Genomic DNA, 22,683 nt, shown 5'->3' with positions numbered 1-22,683 from the left:
TCTCCTGCATATAGAATAACTTTTTTGGGTAAATTTTTTAGTAAGTCATTAAACTTTGGCTCATTTTCACTCTGATTACTGAACTTCAATTTGTATTAATTTGGTCACTAAACTTTAATTTCATTTCACTTGATAGTAAATCAAGAGATTTCAACCTCCAAATGAATGTTGTGGCTCTTTTTCGATGACGTGAACACCTCTAATAGACTTAATAATGTGTCAATGAGAGGACTGACTTAGATTTTTAGACAGCCATGTAATCAATTAGGGGTTGAAATCCTTGATTTATTACCAGTTGAAATCAAATTAAAATTAAGTGACCAAATTAATACAAATTGAAGTTCGGTGATCAAAGTGGAAATGAACGAAAGTTTAGTGTTATACTAAAAAAATTTACCCATGGAAAAAATCTTAAACATATATAGAAAATGATAACCCTAACATATCCTTAAAAAAAGCAAAAAAAATAAAAAAACATAAATAGTTAAGCCTAAAATAATCTTTACAAAAATAGTTTGGATAATGTACTTGAGTTATGTGGGCCCCTTGAAACTCAAGACATATAATTTAGTTAAAAAAAAAAAGTTATATTTATCTTTTTATCCATTAACTCTTCAATACTTTTATTTATCAATGATCAATTCCCTATTTACTACTCTGTATTTGATAGTTTTTGAGATTACCTTGTATCCATGATTAGCAACTGTTTCTTTAACGATATAGCAATTGGTTCCTCTAAAAAATTATATATTCAAATGGATGTCAATAGTGTTTTGGCCATTCTATATATGTAACGGCGTTTACAACATACACTCGTTGACTATATGATATCCTATGGAAAACCATTAACAAACTAAATAACTTTACAATGCACATCTATATATATATATATATATATATATATAATCCAACATACACATGATAATATGAGATTTCTATCTATGTAATTATAATTTTTTATTGTCTTGGCTTAGAGATTACAAGGTGTAACCAAACATTTTTTGAACCAAACCTCTCTCCAAGGTACCATGTGTTTTGTCCGAGAGTCACGTAATACTAAACTCAAATATAAATTTGATAACGCAAGATGATTATTTGAAAAATAAAAATACAAAGATTAAAGTAGAAAACATCAAAATTGGGGGAACCTGTTAATGAAAGAAGAGAAGATGCCATAAAAATTTTAAAAATATTACAAATAGGAGAAAATTCAATAATTGCCTCTTAGCACTCAACAGTCTTTTTATCATACAAAATAGGAGATGCCACATATATAACATCTAACTAAAACTCCAACCTTAATCTTACTATCATATCATACTTAGACGATCGCCCAATTGATTTCAAATGCTTTTCTAATTCAAACTTAAACAATATCCCTACTAGTGCTAAAATTACATTGGGATTTTCAATATATTTTTAGGTTGTAATGCTTAGAGTCTATAAGTTGGGGTGACGACTATATTCTAAGCCCAGTATGATACAAGTGAAAGAAAATTACTATTGAATAGTTATTATTTTCATATAATTGATTATCATGCCAATCACCCAGCTATCCAAAATTATGATTATTTAAATTTATTAATTGTAATGGTCAAATATAATAACGTCTCATATACCTTCCTATTTTACATTCACTTTCCATCTTCATTCTTTCCGGTCATCATTTAAGGAATTAGGTCTCATGGTTGCGAAAGTAGGATGGGGACATTTGCATAATAGAGGCACAACTTTAGTCGCTGGTAAAAGACATAATTTCTCATTTTAATTTTCCTTTTTTTATACCTTTGGAGTCACATTTTGGACAACAAGTTTTGATATTTTACGAGTTGAAGGAGGCTATTATGATAACATCGATCACTGGCAAATAAGGCATAGATTTTTTCTTTCTAATTTTTCTTTTCTTGTATTTATTCATTTGAGTCATGATTTTGGTTTTTAGTACTTAAGATTGATAGATTAGATAATTCTATTATAGTTGTTATTTGAGTTTTGAAATTTATATCTGTTTTCTAGTATTGACATACTATTATTCATATTTATGGATTTATTTTTTTTCTTTAATATTTCATATAATTAGCCTTTGTCTTGGGAATTAGGTCTTAGGTTGCCAGATCCAAAAAAAAAAACAAGTTTAATTGTTCTTGGTGACCTAATTTTTTCCTTCTGCCTTGATGTTCTTAATCACACTCATTATGGTTATGATTTTTCAAACATTGGATTTGCTAGTATTTTGTTTATGATATTTAAATGCTTAGGGTTTATCTTTGAATTGATTATGTTTCTTCTTTTCATGTTTTTAACTTTAGCAATTTTCTATTCTTTATTCTTACGCTGATTATTTCATAGTTGCATCATTACTAGTTAGTTATTATATTTCTTTGTTAGATAAAAAAAAAAAAAATGGGGGATTGATTTTATTTAAGGAACTTTCAATGAATCAAGAAACTTGCAATGTTTAAATTGATAAATAAAACTTTGCTATTTTTCTTTTGCGATTTTACTTTTGTTTTCCTTTCCATGAGTAATCATTTTAGATAGCAAGCCTTGGGGTCTTGGAAGTTGAAGGAAGCCATCAAGGTGATACAATTACGTGATTGCGAATTTAAAAGGTATGAAATTTTCCTTTATGAATTTATTATTTTATTTTATTCTTTCATTTGACTAATGACTTGGATATTTGGATGTAGGGTTGCTAGAGTGGGGAAATACATTCTAATTGTTTTTGAAGCCCTAATGATTTTTGATTGGTTGTGTTTATGATTTTTCCTGATTTTAGTTTAATTACTCTAATTGATGTTTTGTATGTTTTATTTGCTAATATTTCATTTGTGATTTATAATTGTTTATATTTTATTGATGAATTTATCAATTTTTTTTCTTTCATGTTTCCATCTTTGGTAAGTTTGATCCTTAAACCAATTATTTCATCATTTTATAATTATTGATTAGTTATCATTTCTCTTAAATTAAAATTCGAGAAATGATTTTATTTAAGGAGCTCGAGATATATTGGTCGATAAAAAAGAGGCTGTAATTTTTCTTTTATAGTTTAATTTTTCTATTTTTCTTCCCTTTGAGTCATTGTTTTGGTATATTTGTTGGGATCTTGAGAGTTAGAGAAGGTCATGAGGGTTCAACAATGATGTTGATCACTTGAAAAAAAAAAAGTATCAATTTCTCCTTTATGATTTTTTGTTTCTTTTATTTTTTTCATTTGAGTTATTGCTTTGAGTATTAGGGGTTACGGTTGTCTAGTATTTTTTTCTTTGTGTATTGAGATTATTGCTTGTTTTAATTTGCTTGTGCATGGTTTACAATTTTTCTGAGTTTTACTTTAATTGCTCTATTTAATAGTTATGAACATTGGGTCTATTAGTATTTTCTTTGTCGATTTTTATGTTCAGATTTTATTGTTAAATTGATGGATTTGTTTCTTTTTATATTTAGAAATTTGGCATTGTTGATTCTTATACTAGTTATTCTATAGTTGTTGTGCATGTCTCTTGCTTAGATTGAAAATTGTGAAATGATTTCACCTAATAAGCTGTGATTTATTTCTCGTGGTTTTATTTTTGTTTTTCCCCCTTTTGAGTCATTATTTTGAGTACCAAATCATAGGATCTTGGGAATTGGAGATAATACTCCGAGTGATTCAAAGATGTTGATTGTTGAGAAAAATATTATATCTATTTCTTCTTTATAATATTTTTTTAATTCTTTTTTATGTTCGTCGTTTTGGGTATTAGGTTTTAGGGTTGCCTGATTCAACCAATTCCATTTTAATTATTCTTGGAACCATGATATTTTTTCCTTGGTATTAAGATTATTATTAGTTCTATTTGTTTATGATTTGTAAGTTTGTTTTAGTTCAATTGCTTCATGTAATAGTTATGAACAGTGGAGTTGCTTTTTTCAATTAGATTTTTTCTTCTTATGTTTTAGGGTTTATTATTACATCATTTTGATTTCTAATTTTTATGTTTGGGACTTTGTTATTTTATTTTATTTTATTTTTTTGAATTTTAGAGTGATTATTTCATAACTATATCATTGTTGGTTAGTTATGCCTTCTTTTTCTTAGATTGGAAATTGAAAATTGATCTTATTTAAAAAGCTTAAAACAGTTAGATTTATAAATAGACGCCTAGAATTATCTTTTTTGGCAATACTTTTTATAATTTTCTTCCCTTTGAGTCATCATTTTAGTTTCAAATCCTAATATGTTGGAAGAAGCCATTTGGGTGATATAATGATATTAGTCACTAACAAAACAAGTATTGATTTCTCATTTATGATTTAAATTTTTTTTTTTTTACTCTTTCATGTGAGTGGTAGTTTTGGATATTAATAATTAGGCTTGCCAGATTGAAGTATCGATTTCAATTGTTTTCAGAGACGTCATTTTTTTCCTTGTATACTGGGATGATTACTCATTTTACTTATTTATGGTTTGTAATTTTTCTTATTTTTAGTTTAACTTCTCTATTTCTTGGTTATAAATATTTTGTTTACTCATATTTCATTTGTGATTTTTAATTAATTATTAGGATGTATTATCTAATTAATTAATAAGATATGTTTCTTTCTTATCAATTACTCTAGTATTATTAATCATTGGTCTGATAATTTTGTCGTTATGTTATTACTAGTGTTAGTTATCATGCCTCCAGCTTAGGTTGAAAACTAGGAAATAATTTTATTTAAGGAGCTTGGAATATTTAGATTGCCAGATAAAAAATCTCTATTTCTCTTTTATGCTTTTATTGTCCTATTTTTTATTTCCTATGAGTCTTTTTCCCTTTTAACAATATATGATGTCAGGAGTTGGAGGAAGGCATTGAGGTGATGCAAAGATGATTTTATTATTATTATTATTATTATTATTTTTTTTTTTGCATTGAAATTAATACTTCTGCTTGTTTATGGTTTATAATTTTTTTTAGTTTAAGTGTGTATGCTCCCTCTCTCTTTATGAACATTGGATATGTTAGTTTTTCATTTTTTTTATTTTTTATTTTTTGGAGTTTATTGTAGAATTGTTTCAATTTCATACTTTCAAATTTCTTAGTTTAATTAATTGCTTTATTTAATAGTTATGAACATTACATCTGCTAGTAATTCTTTTTTCTTTTTCTTTTTTCTTTTTGGGTGATGTTTTAGGGTTTATTGTTAAATTGATTTCTTAATTTCATGTTTGAACTTTTTTTTTATATTCTTAGATTAACTATTTCATAGTTGTATCATGACTGGTTAGTTATCGTGTTCCTTGATTTGATTGAAAATTAGAGAATGATTTTGTTTAACATGTCTGCAATTATTTAGATCAATATATAGAATGTCGGAATTATCTTTTATGGTTGTATTTTTTTTTTTTCCTAATTTTCCTCATTTGAGTCATCGTTTTAATTAGTATAACATCTAGATATCTAGGGAGTTGGAGGAAGCCATCTAAGTGATATATGATGCTGATCATTAACCAGAAAGATAAAAACTTCTCATTTATGATTTTAATTCCTTTTCCTTTAATTTGAGTCATGGTTTTGGGACTGAAACAGGGGATTCAGTTTAATTTTTTTCAGAGACATAATGTTTATTTCTTTCCTTGTGCATCGAGAATACTATTCATTTACTTATTTTTGGCTTGCAATTATTCTTAGTTTTCCTTTAGCTACTCTATCTAATAGTTATGAATATTTTATTTGCTAGTATTTCACTGTATTTAATTTATGCTTTTTAATTATTGGGATATATTGTCAATAAGATTTGTTGTTTTCTCGTTTAGAACCCTTATTACTCATCCTTAGGCTGATTATTTTATAATGTTATTACTAGTTAGTTATCAACTCATGCTTAGATTAAAAATGGGGGAATGATTTTATTCAACGCGCTTCTAATGGTAAGATTAATAAAAATAAAATAACCACAATTTACTAATAATGCATTAAATAAAAAAGTGATTGAACATCCTATGAATTGCTAGAGTTTTTGTTGCAAGTCATCTTTTTTTACTTGAATCCTTGCTTCATGATGCTATAACATGAGTGGTAGTGTTGTAATTGGAAAATTTTGCATCAAGATTTGTTGATTTTTGAACCAAAAATAATTGTGGTGATGATCATAATGACGATGCTCATAATAATAACAAAGATGGATTTGTTTATATAATTAAGTAATTATTTAAGCGAGGTGATGCTTAGTAATTGCTATTATTGAAATATTTGGTATGTTAATAAGAGGGAATGATGGTATAAAATAGATATTAACCCCAAGTAGGTTTCTATTGTAATATATATATATATATATATATATATATATATATATATATATATATATGCATTTTCCATTGAGGACAACACACTTGTTACCCTGTACCATTGTCTAGAATATTATAAATGAAGGATATTTTTTTTGAAAACTATCATTACTTCAATATAATTGTCATTTATTTTCTTGTTCAATAGCTTTAAGAGCATATTTCATTTCACTTATTAACTTTTAACTTTACACAAGTCTTTGAATTTGCATCTTAATATATTTTTAAAAGCTTAAATCCAAACTTAACTCTTTTAATTTTGAGTTTTCATGTTTTCGCAGTATTTTAGTTTTTAGTTTTCTAAATCCTTCAAATCTTTGACTTCTTTATGGCTTAAGATCTAAAGTTGCTTTGATCATGTCTTTAAATTCTTCATATCTTAATTCTACTATGTTTTGAGTTTGACTTGATATTTAAACTATCAAGTTATGATCTCCTCGTGTCATTAATAAACAAACTAGACTACTTTACTTTATTTATTACGTAGGTGTTTGATTTAATGTTTTCAAGTTTTCTTGTTTTCTTCTTTTTATCAACATAGAAGTTTATATTATAGTATTTTAAAAGGCTTTCGGCTTTAAATAGAAGCTATCTTTTTATCAAATTACTCAAATATATAATTGCATAAAAAATTCAATAAATGTAATAATAATTCTTCAAAATCTTTAGTTTAAGCCAATTAATTACTAAAAATGTTACAAAATAAACTGAGCGTGCTTCTTTTTCATTTTTATATTTATTTTGACATGTATTATTTTCTTATATCACTAATTACGGTGACTTAAAATTTTTTCTTAAGTTATTTTTTTCACTTTTCTTTCGTTTCAGTCATTGCTTTTCCTCCTATTATTTCTTGGAGTCATGGAAGTTGGAGGAGATCATTGGCATGATGCAATGTTGACATTGATCTACAACTTAAAAGGTATCAATTTGTTTTTTATGATTATATTATTCCATGGTTTTATCCATTTTAAGTGAGTTGTTGGAATCCATTAATATGATAGTTTAAATAATTATTTAAAGATGAGTGCATGTTCTTTTTGTTTGTATTTGATAAGTTTTCTAGTTTTAGTTGGGACTTTTTTCTAATGTTTTTTTTTAATTATTAAAATAACTTTGGGGTTATTTTATTTGTCAAAATAACTCAATACCATTAATATCCAATCAACATTCATGTGCTAATCAAGTTTTAAAATGCAAAATAGTAAATTTTTTTTGTTATTTTACATTTTAACTTTTCCTTTAAAAATTATTAAAGTATCATGTTTTTTGCTTTTTATTTTTTTTAATTTTTAAAAATTGTTTAAAAAATACTAATTTTTTATATTATCAATAAAATAGAAAGTAAGTATTTTTTTTACATTTTTTTTAATTTATTTGTGTTTTATTTTTTAAAACTTTATTTTTTAAAATTATTAAACTTATTTAAATAGTATAAGTAAAATGGCCATAAGAATATTTTGATATTAGAAAAAATAGCCTTCTTTGGGAAAAAGCCTTTTTAGTTTATTGCTTTGCTTGATAGTCATAATCATTAGATATGTAAGGATTTTATTTCAAATTTTTAATTATTTTTTCATGGATTCCTCCTTTCATTTGTGAAACTTTAGTAAATTTAAACTTTGCTTTTTCACATTAGAGAAAAAGAAAAATGTGCATGGCTATTAGTATTTATAAGATTACAACACATAAATGTTTGTAAAATCACAATTTCCTTTTTTTTTTCTTGATAGGTTATCATTTCTAGTTTTAATTTGATAGCATAATATATTTTCTATTTAAAATTTTTTTTTATATAGAACATTTAAAACAGTTAGCCAAGTTAAGATATTTAATTTTTTTAGTAGAGATTGAGCTTTAACTCTCTCCAAATATACGGTTATAATGTGAATAATACAAATGTGTAGTGGATTATCCACATTGTAAAAAAAAAAATAGTGATTTACTATTTAGATAATTTATTTGTCTGTTAAGATATATTTTGTTTTTATTTTTGTTTAGTAGATAATTCATAATAATGTTCTTATGGTGATATACAATTTTTTTTTTAAAAAAATAGATGATATAAATTTGATTAATTAATTAATTAATTAATGTCTTGGTGTTTGATCTACCACTTGGACTAACATGTGGGTAAATTTGAGTTATTTAATTTTTTATAAAAAAGTTTTTTGATATATTTATAGTTATTAAAAATATTTTTTTATTCATACATAAAAAAAAATTAATGAAAACATTTATAAAAGAATATTTACACATGCACTTTTAGGATGATACATACATGCCTAGGTTTCTGTGAGATTGTAAATATGATTAGAATTAATTAGAAAATAATCTAAAAATTTAAAGCTACATTATAAAAAAAAAAATTCAATTCAGACCATATTTCATTTGTGATTAATTTCTTAATTTTTATTTCCCAAATAAAACCAAATAATTATCTCACCGCCCACCAAACTCTTTCTTAAAAACCCCATCAACTCTACCACACACTACTCTATGCGTTTCCACTCAATCAACCGTCCAAACACTCTTGAGATCCGTTTTTTGCACAAATCTCAATGCAAGTAATATAAAACACCCTCGAGATATGCAATTGTTGCGAATCTCGAGGCAGATGAGGCAGGTGCGACACGTGCCTCATCGTCTTCTTGATTCCTTCGAAAAAGGCTTCTCTTTTTTCTCACTCTCGTTCCCAATTCTTGTTCTCTCTCTCGCGCGCAAGCTTTGAAGCTGTTTGTTCTCTCTTGCTAGGGTTTTCCGATGCCATGAGAGGTGCTCGGCAAAGCCCTAGCCAGTGGAAGCCGAGGCAACGAGGGGAGTGGAGGGGCTTCACGATTCGCCTCATCTCTGATGGGCGCTCAGGGAGACCGCTCACCCATGGCGCCATCTGGAATCTCGTTGCTTCCCTGCCCTCGAAGCCGGATGATTTTTGCATCAACTCCACTGGCTCCGTCGTCTGTGAGCTCTTCTTCTACCATTGGTGTGGCACCCTCGATGCTGTTGCTCACCTTTGGTCTCTTCGTCTTGCTGATGCCCACCGCCTTCTCCCTGTTCTTGAGTCATCGCTTTCTCTCCCTTCTGATAAATTTGATGTGGAAGCGCGCCTCAAGTCTGTTTTCGCTGCCCATGCTCGGAAGCTTCTTGAATCCGATGCTGTGCTGAAGTGTGAGAAGAAAATCTTGGATTTGAAGGCGGATATTGCTAAGCTGGTTTCGAGGTTGAAAAGGCGTAATACTGTCAGGATTTATAATGAATTGAGGATGGAGCAGAAGGATCTTGAAGAGGAGTTGGCGCAGATGAAGTGTCGGGTTGAGGAATTTCGTGCGGCGGTGGAATGTGTTCTGGTTTATCTTGGAGAGTCTGAGAATGCATTGGTTGAGAGGGAGGAGATGGATGGTTTGGTTGGATTGTTTAAGTTTGGTAAGGAGTTTGATTGGCGCCGGATTCATTGTGTTTTGGAGAGGGAGTGCCGAAGGCTGCAGGATGGGCTGCCAATATATGCATGGCGGACTGCAATTCTGAGAACCATCAAATTGAATCAGGTAATTGTTACTTGTATTTAATGTTCAGTCCTTTCAATTCTGTTCTCTTATTAATGGGGTTTTGTTTTTATCTTTATATATATATATATACATATATGTGACATTCATTGGCTAATGCTTGTCAAATGAACTTGCGTTTAGTTTCTTTTCTTCACTCTGGCTAGGATACTTATGTTGGTAAATTATAAAATGGAGAATTTTGATGGATCATGTTCTTCGGATGACTGCGGCTGCGAAAAATGGTGTTTTGTAATATTCCTTGGGGGGGATAAACAAACAATTAGATGGTTTGTGTTGGGAAGTGTTGCTGATGTCTTGCTCAATAACTTTATCCAGTGAATTCCCGTTGAGAAGGACAATAAGAAAGGTGTGGAGTGGACTTATGGATGTCAAAATGGGGATGTAGTCAGGGATGAATTTAAATATCTGTTAGTTGTAGACAGGAGTAGAGTTATTAGTTGAATGGTGTCCGTGGTTAGGAAAAGACTACTGGATGCAATTGTCCTGGCAATGAGTGATTCTTCTATCTATCAGTCCATCTACTTCTTCCATCTCGTTTTACTTGTGAAATCCATATCTTCATATCTTTTCATGACTGATAATTCAATTGCAATTCACATTAGGCCCTGCATGGCTTTGATAGTTCTTTAGAGTTGCTATTGCTTTTTGCTTTTTGTTGATCTTCATGATGATCTCTTTCTTGAATTAGATTTCCTGTGTCTTGATTTTCCCATTTCTGGATGGGCTATCTGTTGCTTCTTTCCCTGCTGTTCCCATTTCTTTTGAGTCATATTTTTTTGTATCTCTGTTGATGAGACTATGTTCTGTTGGACTATATTTCATCATTATTATCCATTTATGTGATGCAATTGTGGGTAATATAGAGAAATTGTAATTTAAGGGACAGAAGAATGAAAGAGCATCATGCTTCCACATTTTTCCTTTGTCAGATTCAATTTTATGTAAACTTTGGATTTGCTCAAGGAGGTAAGATCTAACACTTGAAGCTTCCTTGAATGTATCACCACCTCTTGAGTCAGGAATGAATACTCAGTCTGCATGACATGTGTTTTTTAATTTCATTTTTTACTTATTTTTTTTTGTGTTTATTTTACATGTTTCCTTTTTTTTTTTTTAAATTTTTTATTGAGGTTTACATTGGACTTGAACCATTAATATTGGATTTGATCTTTGTGGAAGAATTTGTGGTGCTATCATTTATCTGCTTACAATATAGCTTCAATTATTTCTGAGAAAGTTTTGTGTTGATTTCTTCAGGTTTACTGAGTCCTGTTTGCATTTGACCTGAATATGCTTGAGATTTTTGTAAAGATCATGCTTTTGAAGCCCTGCAAGTTTATTATTTTATTTTAGATTGTGGATAACCATCCATACCTTCTTTTTCTTAGAAGTCTAGACAAGCCATTTTGTGTTTCTTTAGCGCCAGCACTTTTGATCTGACCTCTACTTGAAAAGGCAGTGTCTCACCAACTCTAGGATGAGTTGGTTGATGATAACCATCCATATCATGCACCTTCTTCCTGGTGTCGTTTGTTATGAATGATTGTCATTCTTGTAGGATAAACCCATGTACTTCACATGTTTGTCGCTTTCTTCTGGGCTGGCCTATTATCTGTCCTTCTAGCTTATAGTAGTCGCTTGCCTGTTCTTGTTTGTATTTGATCTCGATTCATTGAGAGATTTTGAAAACTTTATTGTGCTTTGCTCACAAAATGGACATGCTGCATTTTCTTACCGTGAAATAAGTATTCAAATATACATCTTTGTAGGTTACCGTATTGATTGGGGAGACTGGGTCTGGAAAGAGTACACAGTTGGTTCAGTTTCTTGCTGATGCAGGATTAGCTGCCGATGGCTCAGTGGCATGTACACAGCCACGAAGAATTGCTGCCTTGTCTCTAGGCCGTCGGGTTAGAGATGAGAGCCATGGGTGTTATGTGGATAACTTTGTGACAACTTATCCCACATATGTATCTTCTCAAGTATTTGGCTCAAAGGTAATTTATATGACAGATTATTGTCTCCTGCAGCATTGTATGGGTAATATGAGCTTGTCAGGCATATCATGTATCATTGTTGATGAAGCGCATGAAAGAAGCTTGAACACTGATCTTCTTTTAGCTTTGGTTAAGAAACAGCTGTTTGATAGGTCTGATTTAAGGCTTGTCATTATGTCTGCTACAGCTGATGCAAATAAGCTTGCAGAGTACTTTTATGGTTGTTCTGTCGTTAATGTGAAAGGCAGAAGCTTCCCTGTTGAAATCAAATATATTCCTGATGTGAGTTCCGCAACTTCTACTGCCGCTCCTATCAATCATAAGTCTGGTGGATTTGCTTCGTATGTTTCTGATGTTGTTAGGATGGCTAGATTTGTTCATAAAACTGAGGGAGATGGGGCTATTCTAGCTTTTTTGACTTCTCAAATGGAGGTTGAATGGGCTTGTGAAAATTTTGTTGAGCCTATGGTAGTTGTACTGCCATTGCATGGTAAACTTTCATTTGAAGAACAAAATCGTGTTTTTGAAAGCTACCCAGGAAGAAGAAAGATAATTTTTTCGACAAATGTAGCTGAGACTTCCCTTACTATTCATGATGTTAAATATGTAATTGACTGTGGTATGGAAAAAGAGAGCAGATTTGAACCTAGTTCTGGTATGAATGTACTTAAAGTTTGCTGGATCAGCCAAAGTTCTGCTAATCAGAGAGCTGGCCGTGCTGGTCGAACTGGAGCTGGCAAATGCTACAGACTTTACTCAGAGAGTGATTTCCAGTCAATTCGAATCCATCAGGAGCCAGAAATCTGTAAGGTTCATCTTGGCAGTGCTGTTTTGAGGATTCTTGCTCTGGGAATTCAGAAAGTGCAGGACTTTGACTTTGTTGATGCACCAAGCACTATGGCTATTGATAAAGCTGTGCAGAATCTTGTTCATTTAGATGCTATTACCTGTAGGAATGGTAAATATGAACTTACTGATGTCGGCCGATATCTTCTTAAATTGGGCATTGCACCACGACTGGGGAAGATTATTCTTGATTGCTTTACGTGTGGATTGAGGAAAGAGGGTCTGGTTCTTGCTGCTGTATTAACACATTCAAGTAATATGTTCTGCAGGGTAGGTAATGAAGAGGAAAAATATAGAGCTGACCGTCGGAAGCTGCCATTCTGCCACCATTATGGTGATCTATTCACATTACTTTCTGTTTACAAGAAATGGGAAGATGAACATGAAAGTAAAAATAAGTGGTGTTGGGAGAACAGCATTAATGCAAAATCCATGAGAAGATGCCAAGATACAGTGCAGGAACTTGAGCGCAGTCTTCGGCATGAGCTCAATGTCATCATTCCAAGTTACTGGTTGTGGAATCCAGGTAGAACTTCTATGTATGACAAGTCATTAAAGTGGGTTATACTTTCATCGCTTGCAGAAAATGCAGCCATGTATTCTGGATATGATCGACTTGGGTATGAAGTGGCTTTAACAGGAGAGCATTTGCAACTTCATCCATCATGTTCATTGTTAGCCTTTGGCCAGAAGCCAGATTGGGTAGTATTTCATGAAATTTTATCATTGCCAAATCAATATTTGGTATGTGTAACTGCTGTTGATCATGAATGCTTCCATAAGATTCAGCCTCCTTTGTTTGATATCTCGCAACTGCGTAACAGAAAAATGCAGATGAATCTAGTCTCTGGAATCAGTAATAATGTTCTGAGAAGATTATGTGGTAAACAGACTCTTGATCTGCAACACATTGTTTCTCGCCTTCGAAATCTTTGCATGGATAATCGGATTAGCATCGATGTTGATTTTGATAAAGGAGAGCTTCAGTTGTTTGCATCAGCTAAAGATATGGAAAAAGTTTCTTCCACTGTAGGAGCTGCTCTTCTTTTTGAAAAGAAACGGTTAATGGATGAGTGCATAGAGAAATGTTTATATCATACTGTAACTGGTAATTCTCCCTCTTTGGCTCTATTTGGTTCAGGTGCTGAAATTAAGCATCTGGAGCTTGAAAACCGATATTTAGCAGTTGAAATATCACATGCAAATGCTCATGATTTAGATGATAAGGAGCTACTTATGTTGGCTGACCAATTAGCTCCTGGAATAGCTAATGTTTATAAGCACATTGGAAGTGGCCCTGATAATGAAGACTTGAGCAAGTGGGGCAAGATTGTTTTCCTTACTCCTGAAGCTGCTGAAAATGCTGTAGCAAAGCTCAATGAGTTAGAATTTTTGGGGTCCATGTTAAAAGTTGTACCTGCTAGCACAGGTGAACATTTGATATTACCGTTTCCAGCAGTAAAAGTCAGGCTCTATTGGCCACGCCGGCCAAGTAAGGGTGTTGCACTTGTTAGTTGTTCACAGGAGAATGCTGACTTCATTATCAATGACTGTTCTGGATTGGAGATTGGTGGAAAGTTTATCAATTGTCAGCTCAGCACGAAGCATAGGAATTGCATTTTTGTTACAGGAATTTCTAAAGATGTTTCAGAATCAGAATTAAGTAATGCTCTCCAAAGTGCAACAAAAAGGACAATTATTGATGTTCACCTGTTGAGAGGAGCATCAGTCTGTGATTTACCAAATTCTACTTCTGCAAAAGCTCTGACCAAGGAAATTGCTTCTTTTATGCCTAATAAGCAATTTCATGCTGATAGTTTCCGAGTTGAAGTTTTCAACCCTGAAGCAAAGGATTATATGACGAAGGCCTTGATCACTTTTAACGGAAGTCTACATTTGGAGGCAGCAAAGGCATTGGATCACATTCAAGGGAAGGTACTTCCAGGTTTTCTCTCTTGGCAGAAGATAGAGTGCCAGCAGATGTTTTACAGCACTCTTTCTTGTCCTGGTCGGGTCTATCATGCTATTAAAACAGAACTTGATTCTTTACTTCTAAACTTCAAGCGTCATAAAGGTATGCTTAAATTTGCCTTGTATGTTAATTTGACTTTTAATTACGAAGTTTTTGTCAACTTTCTTTCATATATTGTATTTTTACAATAATCATGTTACAGATAGTGTTACTATATGTTAGAACACTATGTTTTCTAACTGAAGTTTTGTCACCAGTGATTTGAAATATTTCATTCTGAATAAAGTTTGAGTTTATTTGTGCTACTGAGCGCATATTTCATCTAGAAAAATTTGGTTGTATTATAAATTTAAGATTTTGCTATTTGTATTCTGCTTTACTGTCTCTTGGAATGATGATTTTACTCCTAACCAATGGAATCATAATGTTGAAGGGATGTTATCCATTATAAGAAGCTATGTCTGAATTGTTGCTCTATAATAGGAGTTCTTGTTTGTTGGCTTGTAAATGATCTACTAATTCAAGTCCAACCTAGTTATTAAATGGGACAAATTTATCAACACAATAGTTACCAGCATTGTTTTCCTTTATGTGGATTTGGAGATTGGCAACCATTTGATTTGCTTACTCGTACATCTATGATTAACTCTTCAACTCACTATTCTCACCTAATGTTGTTTTTATTTGATTAGATTAAATCCTAAACTTTTTATGTGTTTTGAATTTCTGATGTTAACAGACTCTCTTCCCTTTCTGATATAATGGACTCATCCAAGAAGGTCTCTTACCGAATGTTCACATGAGTTTTCAAAATGATAACTTTCAGAAGTCTCAAAATTGCCCATTCCACTTCTAATAGATCATGTGAAAGTCAGTTAAGGGCCTTGTCCACCTTTTGGAATGCTTATTGGTGTAGGTTGTAATTATATAGTTTCTTCTGTTTTAGGGCGTTGGAGGCATCAGAGGTGCCAGACAGTGATATTTCTTGTTTAATGAGACTGGAGGCTTGTGGACCATTTAGCTAATTCTAAATTGTTAGCCTATCATGACCGTGTAGCTCCGGTCTTTACTGAATTACTTAACCCATTGATCTTAATATATTATACTGATAACTTTTATAAATAATCACTACAAATATATTGCATATCATAACATAACCATCATAAAATAGATTAAGTAGGTGATTGTCTTATTAAAAAGGTAGTAATATAATACTATGAATTAATTGGGGTTAGCTGAATAAATCTAGAAGGTTTTAATGGGTTGACGATCAACAGGTTAAAAGGTTATCATCAGAGTATGCTGGTCAGCTTGTTATTGCCTAGTTGATAGTTGGTTAAATGAGTTTGCTTGATTGTTGCTGGAACTAATTTATGGAAAATATGTTAACATCAGTTCATTCATATGTTGGCAAATTTAAACAAGATAACATATTTTCTCTTCCAATCTCATAGTACATCTTTGGAAGCTTCACTTATTTAATTTACAATACCCTATATTTTCTTGGGCCAATGCACACTTTATTATTTTGAGAGTCATGTCGATGTCTATGACTGCTGATACCCATCTTGGATTTTCTTGGATCATTTGTCATGCATCTTTTGTTTGTAAATGAGAGTGAAATCCAAGTATTTGAAATGAATTAGACGTTTAACAAAACAAAATTAGTATTTTCTTTGGATTGCTTCAGTCAAATAGTTGAAATGAACTTATTTTGAAAGTTTTATGTTCTGACATTAATATGAATGAAATTAAAATTTCATACTTACACTAAGTTCAAGCGTATCTACAATTGGCCGTTGCTGCTGAAATTTTTCTTCTGCATGATTTGTCTAGGTTCCATTAGTTGCTAGAAATTATAGAACCTAAAACAATGCAAATTTTGTCCACGCTTGGACACGCTCTTCTTATATGCCATTTTTCATATGTACATAGGTGGAGAACTAATGTTTTTTTATGACAATGCGAGAATCAGGAATGCAATTAATTGGTTTATTCTGCATGTATCCACCCACCTAAATATGAGATCTTATTGTGTGCATTCCTAATATATTTGTGGTTTTACTTTGATGTTGACAACGCATGGAATCAACTCTGCATTAATTTGGATTTTGGGATAACATTGTTTCGACATACAGGGGTTTAGTTTGGTTTCTGGTTTTGGCAATATTGGATGCTGTCAGCTATAGAAACTGAACATGTTACTGTCTAATAAGGTCACTGGTATTGATACAATGGGCTGCTTTCTTCACTTCGAATGCAGGTGTGTCATTTAAGATGGACCGAACTGAGAGTGGTGCATTTCGACTAAAAGTTCATGCTAAGGCCACGAAAGTTGTTGCTGATTTGAGGAAGCCTCTGGAGCAATTGATGAGAGGCAGGACTATCCATCATCCAGGTTTAACTCCGAGCCTAATGCAGGTACACCTTATCTAGGCTGGTGTCTCACTTATGGAAGGCAATTAATGAAAAGAAAAATTATCCATCATTTAACTCCAAGTCTAATGCAGGTGCTTCTCACACGGGATGGTATGGGGCTAATGAAAGCTGTGGAGCGAGAAACTGGGACTTGCATTCTGTATGACAGGCAAAATTTGACTGTGAAGGTGTTTGGTTCTCCAGAACCAGTAATTGAAGCCGAGGAAAAACTGATGAACTCACTGCTTTCCTTCAATGAAAACAAACAACTTGAGATCCGTCTTCGTGGTGTCAACCTCCCACCTGGATTAATGAAAGAGGTGGTTCAAAGGTTTGGAACAGATCTTCAGGGGCTGAAGGAAAAGATACCTGGCGTTGATTTGGTTCTCAACACCCGGCATCACGCCCTCTCAGTCAGAGGAAGCAAAGAACTGAAAAAGAAAGTAGAAGATGTAATTTCTGAAGTGATTCAGCATCTGGATACTGAAGGCCTAATGATTGGGCAGCTTTCAGAAGAATCAGCATGCCCGATATGCTTGTGTGAACTGGAGGAACCATACAAACTCGAATCCTGTGGTCATGTGTTTTGTGAGGCATGCTTGATAGACCAGTTCGAGTCTGTGATAAAGTCCCATGATGGTTTCCCAATTTGCTGCACAAAGGAGGGCTGCAAGGCGCCCATATTGCTTGCAGACCTGAGGCATCTTCTATCAACCGACAAACTGGAACAGCTGTTCAGAGCTTCTCTGGGTGCATATGTCACTGCAAGTCTGGGAACCTATCGGTTTTGCCCAACTCCAGACTGCCCATCTGTTTACAGGGTTGCACCCGAGGGGGCTGCTACAGGGTCATTTGAGTGCCCTGTCTGCTCAATGGAGACCTGCACCAAGTGCCATCTTGAGTACCATCCCTTCATATCCTGTGAGACGTATATGGAGTTCAAAGAGAACCCTGACCTATCCTTAGAAGTGTGGCGAAAGGGGAAGGTGGAAGTGAAGGACTGCCCCTCCTGCCATCACACTATTGAAAAGATCGACGGTTGCAACCACATTGAATGCCGGTGTGGAAAGCACCTCTGCTGGGTGTGCTTGAAGTGGTTCAGGAGCAGTGGAGGGTGCTATGACCATATCAATTCTGAACATCCAACCATTGTATGAGCCAGTTATGAGCATAGCTTCTAATGAAGTTATCTGTATATATGTGATATATATATATAGATATTTAATACCAGTTTATAGTTAGTGTAGTCAAAGAAAGCCTTGTTTGTAACTTCTGAGGAGGCATGAATTGACATTATAACCTGATCATCATCTATACAGATTTATATATTCTCAAAAATAATTCAAACTTGCATCTTCTTTCTAACATAATCTTTCATTTCTGTACAAAGGTATGAATCAAAACAGGCAGCAGCCAAATGCGAAGCCAACTCCAGCAATGCCGATGCACAGGGCTAAAGTCAAGCACCAAGCTGTCAGAGGTATGTCTGCTTCCACTGGAATTTCATTACTTGTATGTGACCTCTTGTTTAGCATTGAGATCTCAATGTCAAGCAACTTCACCCACTGTCTATGAGCATAGAGCTTCATGGACTCCTTGAAGATCATGTCTGTCATCTCTTTGTTTCTCGTGCTTTCCGTTGATGCTTTTTTCTCTGCTTCTCTTGCTCGTGTTTGTGATAATTGCAGAGCTCGTAGCAAGCCCGTGTTTTCGTTCTCCTCAGACTGATTGTCCTTGCAGCTGCAATTAGAAAAGGTGATAAATAATTAGCCACCAGACATGCTTCCTGATGTGAGATTGAACGCTTACTTCTTATCAGGCATCTTGTCGGGCAGGGTTCTTTCCTTCAACTGCTTATCCGCAAACTCAGTCGGCGAGAAGTACTTGACTGGCGGCGGAAGATCACAATTCTGCAGGAGACTCGCCTGCTGCTGCTTCTTCGGTATCACTGCACCTACCAGGTACTCTTTATCATAATTTTCAAACTGCCAATCAAGAAACCATTTCTTCGTCGGCGTAGCTGAGAAATTCATCGTCTTATTGTTTGCAGCAGAAGAGAATTCTGATCAAGGAGTAAACAAGGATTTAGATCGGAAGAGAGAAATGGAAAGAATTGGTCTGATTTCGGGGGTTGGTGTGGATAGTTGGAGATAGCGTGTAGTGCAAGAGGTAATGAATTTCTTTCCTTCTTGGCATCTTCTTCTTCTTCTTCTTCTTTCCTAAATGTTTTTTTTTAAGGATGCTTCAATCAATAGCTTTGCGTGCATCACCTACTTAGAATATTGCTTGTTCCTTTCCTATGTGTGTGCGTCTGTGTGTGTTTTTACGTATTGCCCCCTGAGAATTGTTTTAATTAGTTATTAGAACCTCACCAGCCTAACATCCAGTAATTATACTACCAAAATTGATCTGATACTTAATTTATAAAAAATGTTAATATTTAGTATGTATTTATTATTAATTAGGAAAATAAAAATTTGATCTTATGTTTGTTTCAGATGTTACTTGATTACGAGGAGGGCATATGATATATGTGGGACCACTTATTTAAGTATAATGTTTTATGTACATAATGATATTAAAAATGTTTTGTAAATAAAAAAACAATATTTTATACATCAATGCCAATTATTATTATTATTATTATTATTATTATTATTATTATTATTATTAAGTTAATTTGATTACATTTCTCTTTTTATATCTTGCAGGTGTCAAAATATTTTTTAGTTATTTATTTATTGCTATTTACTCTTATTTTCCGCTTTATGAAGAGTTTCTTAATAAATACCAATTTTTATTAGATGCTTTTCACACATTCATTTCCTAGGTTAGAAACAGAATGTTACAATTGATGTTACAGTTAAAGTTTAACTTATTAATTAATTAACAATGTTAAATCTAAATGACATTCCACATCACAATCATATATTTTCATTGCAATTAACCAATGTCTATGTCTTTGGCTTAAGCATGAAATCTAGTTGAAAATTTATTATTATTATTATTATTATTATTATTATTATTATTATTATTGTTATTGTTATTGTTATTGTTATTATTATTTTTTTTTATTTAATTAAAAATTTCATGTATCTATGATTCTATGATCATTCATCTTTTGTTCATTTTTTTTTTTTTTATCACACAATTTTCAGTTAGCGCCACAAAATTAGCACCACATTTGACGAAGTACTTGTAAACCCCAAAAATGTGACATGTGAATTATATAATTCTTTTTACTCTTTTTTCCAACTCATTTTACATCGCTATTTTATGTATTATGTAATTTTTCATATACGGATATCGTGGTGATAACTTAGCGATTAAAAAAACAATGTGTGTTTGGGGTAATTTTTTCATTTATTTTAAAAAAAATCATATAAATATTTAAAATATAACAATAATTGAGATGTTGGAGTAAACATAAAACACTTGAGGTTTGTGTGGTTTGTATGATAAAAAAATATCGTAAAAAAGTCGAAGATGGAAAACATTTGAAGTCTGTTTGATTTGTAGGATGAAGAAATAAAACGATGAAGTGCTCGTTTTGTTGATGTCATTCAAAACGTGAAGGGCTTCCGGTGGTGGATTCATCCATCTTTCTCTTCGCATTGTTTCAACTTAGGCCCTTACATGTCTATTTAATGGAATAATTAAAATATTTTTATTTAATAATCAAACTAGTTTTTTATATATTTTTAAAATTAAGTAAAATAAAAGATGTTTATTTTGATTATTTGGTATCTATCTATAAAATGTAATGTAGACGTGTGATAGTAAAAAAAATAATATTTAAACTGATGAAATAAAGACTGAAGTAAGAAGTAACTGTATATTTTGACTCTATCTTGTTGAAATATAAAATATGTAGGAACACTTGTTTAATTTAAATATTTAATGTATATAATGATACTAAAAATGTTTTGTAAATAAAATTATTTATCGTATAACTTCATATTTTATACATCAATGCCAATTATTATTATTATTATTAAGATCATAAAATTAATTTTATCGCATTTCTTCTTTTGATTTTTTTTCATTATCAATTTTATATCTTTACAGGTGGGCCTATAGTTTGATAATAATTGTTTAAAATTATTTTATAATTATAAAAATATCTTGTAGGTGTCAAAATATTTTTAGTTATTTATTTATTGCTATTTACTCTTAGTTTCTTAATAAATACCAATTTTTATACATTCATTTCCTAGGTTAGAAACAGAATGTTACAATTGATATACCACTTAAAATTTTAACTTATTTATTAATTAATTAACAATCTTATATCTAAATGACATTGCACATCACAATCATATATTTTCATTGCAATTTACTAACGTCTATGTCTTTAGCTTAAGCATGAAATCTAGTTGAAAAATTATTATTATTATTATTATTATTTAATTAAAAAATTCATGTATCTATGATCATTCATCTTTTTGTTCATTTTTGTTTTTTTGTCTTTATCACACAATTTTCAGGTAGCACCACATTTGATGAAGTACTTGTAAACTCCAAAAATGTGACATGTGAATTATATAATGCTTTTTACTCCTTTTTACAACTTATTCTGCATCGCTATTTTATTTAATTTTTAATATACAGATCATAATGACTTAGCAATTAAAAAAACAATGTATGTTTGGGATGATTTTTTAATATTGTTTAAAAAAAAAACATATATTGTTAAATATTTTATAGAGAAAATTACTCTGCAGTCCTTGAAATTTTTTATTCTTTCCAATAAATCTTTATGATAGCCCCTCTTTTTTTACAATTAGTTCTATTACATTATTTTTGTCACTTTTGAAAATTCAAATTCTGTTTAACAACACATAAATTTGAATAAATTCATCAAATAGTAAGCGTATACACCAAAAATCAAAGAGCAAAATTAAAAACTAAGAGTGATGTAAGAATAGTAAATACGAATTACTAAAACCAAAAAACAAAACTAAAATTTGAATGTGATGTAAGATTAGTAAATCCAAGGTTATCTAGCCGTTAGATTTAAAAGTAAGTTTGGAAAAAAAAGAGAGACTTTTAAGAGATTTAAAAAAATTAAGGTTGTGTTAAGGGATTTAAAAAAAATTAAGGTTGTGTTTGATTGGCAACATGGAAAATGGTTGGAATTTTTCCATGGAATATTTTTTCATGGAAAAATTTTACATAGAAAATGAAGAAATAGCAGTTTAATTGGCATTATTTTCTAGCTAAAAAATCAAAAAATTTATATAGAAAATTCAGATTTTGTTGTTTGATTGCTCCTTTTTTCCACGGAAATTAAAATATTTTCCATGGAAAAAACCTCATTTGTTGTTTGATTGCATCAATTTTCCTTGAAAAAAGTCACATTTTTCATGGGATTTTTTTAAAAAATTATTAAAATTATAACAGCGCTATCTATCTGTTCATTGATATGAAAAAATTTAGTTAAAATATTATCAAGTTATATAATTTATTTTAAAAAAAATAAAAAAAAGAAAAACTTTTCTTTTAAATTTTTAAAAGAAAAGTTATTTTAAATATTTCAATTGCACGTTATTTTTTCACATAACCCTT

The 22,683-nt window shown here is 31.4% G+C and overlaps 2 protein-coding genes across 2 annotated transcripts; one reads left to right on the top strand and one right to left on the bottom strand.

Annotated features, from left to right (window-relative positions):
* The first annotated feature begins 9,007 nt into the window (after positions 1-9,007).
* Positions 9,008-18,595, top strand: LOC120282301 (ATP-dependent RNA helicase DEAH12, chloroplastic-like). The gene is made up of 5 exons (XM_039289080.1): positions 9,008-9,861; positions 11,652-14,799; positions 16,961-17,118; positions 17,208-18,266; positions 18,506-18,595. Exons 1-5 carry the CDS (start codon positions 9,085-9,087, stop codon positions 18,509-18,511), a joined length of 5,148 nt encoding a protein of 1,715 aa, XP_039145014.1. The 5' UTR covers positions 9,008-9,084; the 3' UTR covers positions 18,512-18,595.
* Positions 18,382-19,174, bottom strand: LOC120282302. The gene is made up of 2 exons (XM_039289081.1): positions 18,925-19,174; positions 18,382-18,855 (listed from the first exon to the last, which is right to left on the bottom strand). The coding sequence occupies exons 1-2, from the start codon at positions 19,146-19,148 to the stop codon at positions 18,513-18,515; spliced, it is 567 nt and encodes a 188-aa protein (XP_039145015.1). The 5' UTR covers positions 19,149-19,174; the 3' UTR covers positions 18,382-18,512.
* Positions 19,175-22,683: the final 3,509 nt, after the last annotated feature.

The sequence above is a fragment of the Dioscorea cayenensis genome, chromosome 18, assembly GCF_009730915.1.
Source record: "Dioscorea cayenensis subsp. rotundata cultivar TDr96_F1 chromosome 18, TDr96_F1_v2_PseudoChromosome.rev07_lg8_w22 25.fasta, whole genome shotgun sequence".
Taxonomy (NCBI): Eukaryota; Viridiplantae; Streptophyta; class Magnoliopsida; order Dioscoreales; family Dioscoreaceae; genus Dioscorea; species Dioscorea cayenensis.
The sequence above is the reverse complement of the archived record's forward strand: the minus strand, read 5'-3'. Positions and strand labels throughout refer to the sequence as shown.

Coding starts and splice junctions, on each gene's coding strand:
- LOC120282301 (XM_039289080.1), top strand. CDS start 9,085: ATGAGAGGTGCTCGGCAAAGCCCTAGCCAGTGGAAGCCGAGGCAACGA. Junction 9,862..11,651: donor GAACCATCAAATTGAATCAG/GTAATTGTTACT, acceptor ACATCTTTGTAG/GTTACCGTATTGATTGGGGA. Junction 14,800..16,960: donor AAACTTCAAGCGTCATAAAG/GTATGCTTAAAT, acceptor CTTCGAATGCAG/GTGTGTCATTTAAGATGGAC.
- LOC120282302 (XM_039289081.1), bottom strand. CDS start 19,148: ATGAATTTCTCAGCTACGCCGACGAAGAAATGGTTTCTTGATTGGCAG. Junction 18,856..18,924: donor GACAAGATGCCTGATAAGAA/GTAAGCGTTCAA, acceptor TTCTAATTGCAG/CTGCAAGGACAATCAGTCTG.